The sequence below is a fragment of the Monoraphidium neglectum genome (assembly GCF_000611645.1).
Source record: "Monoraphidium neglectum strain SAG 48.87 unplaced genomic scaffold scaffold00188, whole genome shotgun sequence".
Classification (NCBI taxonomy): domain Eukaryota; kingdom Viridiplantae; phylum Chlorophyta; class Chlorophyceae; order Sphaeropleales; family Selenastraceae; genus Monoraphidium; species Monoraphidium neglectum.
This window is the reverse complement of record NW_014013440.1, coordinates 16,703-23,482: the sequence shown is the minus strand read 5'-3', so window position 1 is coordinate 23,482 and position 6,780 is coordinate 16,703. Positions and strand designations below refer to the sequence as shown.

General features: G+C 69.6%; 2 protein-coding genes across 2 annotated transcripts in view; one reads left to right on the top strand and one right to left on the bottom strand.

The window, feature by feature from the left end:
• Positions 1-2,197, top strand: part of MNEG_1796 (hypothetical protein) — a gene marked incomplete at both ends in the record, with an annotated part of 4,459 nt that extends 2,262 nt beyond the window's left edge. Inside the window, 5 exons of the mRNA XM_014049728.1 lie at positions 467-564; positions 833-906; positions 1,134-1,147; positions 1,426-1,789; positions 2,025-2,197. Coding sequence (XP_013905182.1) covers positions 467-564; positions 833-906; positions 1,134-1,147; positions 1,426-1,789; positions 2,025-2,197 — 723 coding nt within the window. The remainder of the gene's footprint in view (positions 1-466; positions 565-832; positions 907-1,133; positions 1,148-1,425; positions 1,790-2,024) is intronic.
• A 1,923-nt stretch (positions 2,198-4,120) lies between these two features.
• MNEG_1795 (hypothetical protein) overlaps positions 4,121-6,780 on the bottom strand; it is a gene marked incomplete at both ends in the record, with an annotated part of 7,173 nt that continues 4,513 nt past the window's right edge. The window contains 4 exons of the mRNA XM_014049727.1: positions 4,121-4,664; positions 4,819-5,222; positions 5,954-6,116; positions 6,403-6,557. Of these exons, the coding sequence (XP_013905181.1) occupies positions 4,121-4,664; positions 4,819-5,222; positions 5,954-6,116; positions 6,403-6,557 (1,266 nt within the window). The remainder of the gene's footprint in view (positions 4,665-4,818; positions 5,223-5,953; positions 6,117-6,402; positions 6,558-6,780) is intronic.

The window sequence follows — 6,780 nt, the reverse complement described above, 5'->3', positions numbered from 1 at the left end:
GGGCGGCGGGGCCGGGGGCTCCGCGGGCGGCAGGGCGGCGGGCGGGGGTGCGCCGCTGTTTAGGGTGCAGCAGGCGCGGGGGCGCCCCCTGACGAGCATCCATTTGGACAGGCTCAAGGTGGGCTGATAGTGATCAGGTTTTAGGGTTTAGGGTGTAGGGTCTCTGGGCCACCCGAACCAAACACTGAATTGTAGGTGGCGGCTGGGGGAATTAGGGACTGCAACAACAGCAAGCCCCGCCAGCAGTGTCACGATGCGTGCACGATAGCGGTGTTCTCAGGCGCATCGTCCTGGGGAGCTCGCTCCAAGGTCGTGCCACCCACGCACCAGCACCCTCCGCCGGCCTCCATGCAGCGGACCCCGGGCTGGACGGCCCTGCCCTGCAGCGCCCACTATCCCCCCCACCCCACACCACCCCACACCACACCACTCACAAACCCAAACAACACGTGTGTCCCAAACGCAGCTGGTGACGGCGACCGCGGCGGTCCAGCTGCACTCTGACGCGTCGCTGTTCGTTTGGTCAGCGCTGGATGGCCAGCCCCTGCGCAGCCTCAGCAGCACGTGAGCCCACCACGCGCGTGCGCACCACCTTCACGCACCCTACCATCCGTGGGGCGCACCAATCGCGCGTGCAGCACCCGCCCACGCCGTTGGGCCCCTCCATGCGCCGTTGCAACCGCGGGCGGCCCCCAGCCTGTTGCCTCAGCCGCACGGCCCGCGTCTCCTGTTCCTGCGCCGCGCTCCCCCTGCTGCTGTGCCCTTACTGCACCCTTTGTCGCCCACACCTGCCCACCCTCTGCCCCGGCCCCCTGCGGTGCTGCGCGTGCAGCGAATCGCCGGTGCAGCTGCAGCAGCAGCTCAACCCCCACGAGGCGCTCTTCCAGGGAGGGGACGACGACGCATGTGAGCCGCATCGCGCGCGGCGCCGCTCCCAACCGGCACGCCGCCGCCCTCCGCGCCCCTCCCCTGCTCTGTCATCCCCTTCCTCGTAAGCGCTGTGCCTGCCTGCGTGTGCCCCCGGAGGCATGGGCGTTCCCTTGACGTCCCCCATGACCCTGAGCCCTGGCTCCTTGCCTCCTGGCCACGTCACCAACGGCTGCACCCGTGCCTCGCCCCTTTGCCTGACACAGGGGAGCTACTGGAGGTGAGGGGCGCGGGGGGTGCACGTGACTTCACATCACGGGGGCGCGGGCGCGTGGATACGTGGCCTCAGGGTGCACGGCTGGGCAAGGGCGCGCCAAAAGTGCCAAAAATCACTCCCCTGCCCCCATTTTGCTGCGCCTGGGCTGCCGCCTGCTGCATTGTGAGGTGCCAAACGGGGGCGCCCTTTGGGGACGGGCGCGCCTGGCGTCCTCCTGCGGCCATCCCGCCCTCCCTCCCACCGTCGGAAGCCGAGGCGCGACGCGGCTGCTGTGCCTGCAGGCTCTGGACGCGGACCAGATGCAGGCGATGATGATGGGGGCGCACCACCAGCACCACCAACACCATGGCGGCGGCGACCCTGCCGATGGCGGCGATGAGGACGGCGACGCTGACGACGCCAGCTCAACCAGCAGCAGCAGCAGCAGCAGCAACAGCAGCAGCAGCGCCGGCGCCGGCGGCGGCGAGGGCGCCGGCGTGGCGGACGGTTGGGCGGCCGGGGACGGATTGGACGAGGATGAGGGGCCGGCCGACGAGCGCGGCGCCATCGCGCGCGCCAAGGAGTCGGGGGTGCTGGGGCGGCTGGAGCCGGGCGTGCTGGCGCTGGCTGTGGACGGGCCGCTGGTGGCGACGTGCAACACGCTGGGTGGGCCGCTGGACCGCCTCGGCAACGGGGCCGCGGTGGCGGGCCCCCAACCTTGTCGCCGGGCCTCCTGCCCTCCGCGGCGCTCGTTTTGGGCGCTGCCCCTGCGCGTGCTCCCTGGCTTCATTTTGCACCCGTTGGACTTCCGCGCGCAGGGAGCGAGGTGGTGACCCGTAAGGCAAGCTTGGTCACGCCTCCGAGCCCGGCCCCCTCACCCGCCCAACCCTGCGCCCCGCAGGCTTGACGCTCGTGGCGGATTACTCACGGGCCACGCTGGCGCACGGCTGGTGGGAGGCGGGCGCCGACCGCCCGGCGCTGCGCGGCGGCGCGGCGGCGGCGGAGGAGGGCGACAGCAGCGGCAGCGAAGACGAGGGCCTGGCCGGCAGGTTTTGGTCTGCGATGGCGATTTGACGGCGGCTGAACAGTGGCATGGTCATGCGGGACTCTGTCCGCATGCGGGTGTTCTTTGTAGGTGGCCGCGCAGGGGCATTATCGAGTTGATGATGCATTGTGCTGTCTTGGGTTGCGAGTCTACTGCTGGAGTGCAGATTCGTGCCTGCATGTTGTGACTGTGCACGCAAAGCGCCACAGCTGCGCACGCGCTGTAAATGAGACCACCCTCCTCGGCCTTGCTTTGGCTGCAGCGGCGCACACGCGCCGCACGTCACCACATGCAGGCGCCTCATACGGTGGCTGCGGCGGGCAGCAGGGCAGGATGGGGGGTTCCCTGAGAAACATTACAATTGCAGCGGCCTGACAATTGCCCGCTGGGCGGTGCGCGGAAGCCTTGAGATGTGGTGGCTGCAGCGGGGTCGCAAGTGATGGTGGGGGCGTGGGCAGTGCGCGGCGCTGCTGCGCGCGCGCTGGCAAACCTTGTGTTCACGCAACGCGGCTCTTGAAAGCCTACGGGCAACAAAGCAAAGGCTGTTCATATGCTTCTCTACTGTTTGCTGCCCCCTCGACGTCCCAAATCACCTCCTGGGAAGCACACGCAATTCGCGATGACGGAGCAGTGGTGAATCAAGCGCAGGCATGGGCGGGGAGGCGGCACGGCCGAGGCAGCAAAGGCTGCGGCAATGATGTGTATACAAAAGGTGTGCAAATCGAGGGCAGGAGGCCCTTTGGCGCAGCTTTTAGGGTTGCCCAAGGTCGTCTGCCTTGGTAGGGGAGTTTGTGCATGCAAGCAAGCAGGCAATGCATCCCAAAGCATCCAGTGGCGCCTGGATCAGGTCACAGGCTGTTGGCCCTGAGGGATGAGGTTAGCACAAAACTACCTGCCCCATGGCTGGGTTGCAGTTTGGGCCGTGGGCGACAACCTCGTCCACACGACTTCCGCGGGCAAAATGACATCATCCGTGCATGTGCCCACGCACAACATTGTTGTGCTGTCTCAAAGCGCTCTCCATTTCCTAAACACACAAGTCTGCTGGGTTGCGAAGGGCCAATCGATCCCTGCACAGCCACAACAACACCAATCATTGGTGTAAGGAGCGCAAGCAGGCTGCCTGCAGCACAGCAGGTTCCGCTTGAACCATGCGGTCCCGAATCGGGTGCGCCTCCAACACAGCAAAACATTTGCGAAAGTGGAACTAGCTACTCCTGAGTAGTCACCACAAAGATGGCCATCGGTAGACGGCAAGCGGGCTGGCATGTGCCCGCGTATGGGCTGCTACCGGTAGTTGCGATGCTTCCTGGCGCAGCGCAGGGGCGCAAACCCTGCGCATGCGCAATGCAGTTATTGTGCGCATCCCACAGGCACCAATGAGGCCCCAGGTGTGGGCTCGTGTTCATGGCCGTGCAGGGCAATCCGAACATGGTCAGCAAGCGTGACAGGCGACTCTAGCCTTCATGTCGGCAAAGGCTTTGGCTAGTGTTGACGAGCGGCAAGAGCGCACCGTGTCGCATGGCTACGACAATGATACGGCTACGCAAAAACTGCGACCAACTCTGCAAAGCGCTGCGGCACACGTGAAACGCGGCGCTTGTCGCTCCCCAAACCTGCGCATCTCGCACACTCAAACCCTCGTAAACACTCCGCTCGCGACTCATCCCCAATCCCAACCCATTGTGTTTGAGAGCAAGCAAGCAGGCGTAATCTACCGGCCGTGAGCTGTGGAGAAACACACAGATGTGATTGCGTTCGGCGAGGCCTTGGCAGGCTGGCGTGGGAGGCGACAACAGCAGCCGGCCTGCACTCTAGCCGCGGCCCACGGCTTTGAGATGCTTCGGGCCGCACTTCCCGGGCCGTACGCAAGCCCCCAACCCCCCGCCACGCAGTGCCGCCAGGGCTGCGCCGGCGCCACGGCCCACGGCGCCGCTCACACACGCAGTGCGTCACGCGCGCGCCAGCAGCGTCACGCGCACCTCCTGGAACCCGGGCAGCGCCGTCGCGAGCGCCGGGTCGCAGGCCAGGCTCAGCGCGGGCGCCGCCACCAGCAGGGACACGCAGCGCTCGCGCAGCCCCAGCGCCGCTAGGGGTTGCGTGGCGTCGACGGCGCCCGGAGTGGGCCCCAGGCCGCCGGTGAGACAAAAGGGAGCAGACGCCGAGGCCTTGGCGCGCATGTAGTCGACCGCGGAGGTCGAGGATCGGCGGCGCGCGGCGTCGCGGCCCCAGGAGCTGAGGCGCCGGGCGTCCCTGCCAGCACTGCGCGGCGCGCGTCCGGCGCCGCCCGTCACGCCCCCGGGGCGCTGCGGGATGTGCCAGGGGAGGGCTCCCGCGGCGTCGGCCCCCGTGAGGCGTAGGGATCCCTCCCTCACGAGCAGGGTGCAGCGGACCTCCCTAAACACCTGGGCGCCCTCTGCCGCGCCGGCGGCTGCCGCAGCGACGGCAGGCGGGGGCTGGAAGCAGCCTCGGTCGGCGTGCGTGCCGATAGCAGGCCTGAGCGGGATAAGGGGGAAGTTTCACAGCAGTGAGGCGAGGGTCTTCGGCAATCAGCCGTGCAACGACGACTGCGCCGTCCGGCATGCGTCAATCCGCACAGCGTAGGCCGGCCCTGCCTCGAACTCCCTGCAGGCATCTCTTCTCAACCCACCAAGAGGGCGGCCGCGGCGCCGCGTCGTCCCCGTCGCCGCGATTGTCGCTGCCGACCAGCACCGCGCACTGCATCTCCACGTAGCCGGGCGGCGGCGCGCCCGCGAACGGCGGGGCGCTGGCGGGGGCGGGGGTCGGCGGGCGCTGCATGGCGCACCCCACGTCCTCGCCCGTGTTGCACCAATAGCCCCCGCCCTCCTGCGGCGCCGCCCCGCGCGCCAGCGCCTCGAGCCGCGCCAGGCGGCAGCCGGGCAGGCACCCGGCCGCGGGCGGCCCGCCGCAGTCAGACGCCTGGCCGGGCGCGGCGCCCTTTACGAGGAAGGTGAAGGGGCGCTCCAGGAAGCCGAGGGGCACCCGCATGTGCGACAGGAGCATGGCACCCGGCGCGGCGCCGCTGGTCGAGCCCTGGGGCGGCGCGGCGTCAGCGAGTGGGGCGGGGCCGGCAGGCGTGGCCGCGGCCCCACTGCCGCGCGAGCCGGCGCTGTTGCGGCCGCGCTTGGGCTCGCCCGCGGGCGCGGGCGTTGGCATCGGCGCGTCTTGGTGTTGTGCTTGCGGCCCAGGTGGCGCCAAGGGGCCGTCTGGCCCGCGCGAATCCTGGTCTCTGCCACCATGCTGATCAGTGTCGCTGGCGCCGTGGCCCCCGCCGCCGCCCCCCTCGCCCTCGGGGCCCAGTGCGCCGGCCGGCTGCACGGCCGGCTGTGGGGAGGGCCACCACGCGGCGGCGCCGCTTGCGAGGTTGAACGCGGCCGCGGCGGCGCCGGCGGCGGCGACGCAGCACGCGAGCGGCAGCCAGTGGCCGGCGGGGCAAAGGAGGTATGCAATTGCTGAGAGTGCCGCGATCTTGGAAGCCAGTTGGATCGCAAACACGGGGAGGCGCAGCTGTGGGTGGGGTTGCGAATTTGCGAGGGGTGGGGGGGGGAGAAACCGGTAGGAAATACCGCGTGCGCTCCGGCCGGTTGCAGCCGCTGCCACTGGTTCTGCGTTGAAGTGTGCGCGGCGCCCGTGCCTGTCAAGGTTGGCTGCGCCATTCGCACACCCGTATCCACAACCATGCACCTGAGGCCCGCGGCTCGCGTTCGCCTCGCCCGCCCTCACCGCACAGGTCGCGGCGCAAAGCTATCACCCTGCGCACCCACCTGGAAATAGAACAGCGAGCCGCAGCAGCCCAGCAGAGCCAGCCGCAGCGTGCCCAGCGCGCCGCCCGACAGCGGGCGCTTGCACGCCACGGCGCCCGCCAGCAGGACGGCGGTGTTCAAGGCGTCTGTCGCCACGCAGAAGGGCTCGCGGTGCGCGTCGTACCTGCACCGGTGTTGCGGATCAAGTGGCACGTGATGGGGGCTTGAGCAGCCGAATTTGTGCGGTCAGTCGTGCCCTGATGCCCCCAGGTGCGCAGCTGCGCGACGCCGTGCCGACGCGGGCGGCGCAAATGTTGAGTCTGGGCGCTGCCGATCGGGCATGTTTTGCGGGCAGCACGCCATAGGTGACAGATCCTGAAGCCATTGATGAGTCAGGAGCGAGGGCGCCAGTGGCAGCGTCCTCATCAGGGAGCGACACGACCACCCCTGGAATCGCAATCGCAACCCACCAGCTCGCAAAGCGCCGCCACATCAGCAGCATTGCCTGCGCCAGCAACGCCGCCGCCAGGCACGCGATCGCAGTGCGCAGCCCCGCGGTGCCCGGCGGGAGCGCCGCAAAGTGGGCAGCCGCGGCGGCGTCGGGGGTGGCGGCAGGGGGGGAGGCCTGGAAGAGGGCCAGGGCAAACAGCGCCGACAGAATCACCATGGATTGTGCGTCGCGCTCGGCGCGCGGCGAGCCAGGCCAATCCAGAGAGGCGTCCCGCGGATCCGCCGGCGCGACGGCTGGGGCCGAGGCGCCGCCGCCGCGGGGCAGGCGACTTGCGGCGTGCGGCGCGGGCGCGGCGGCGGCGGCGGCGGCGGCGGCGGCGCCGGCGACGTGGGCCGGC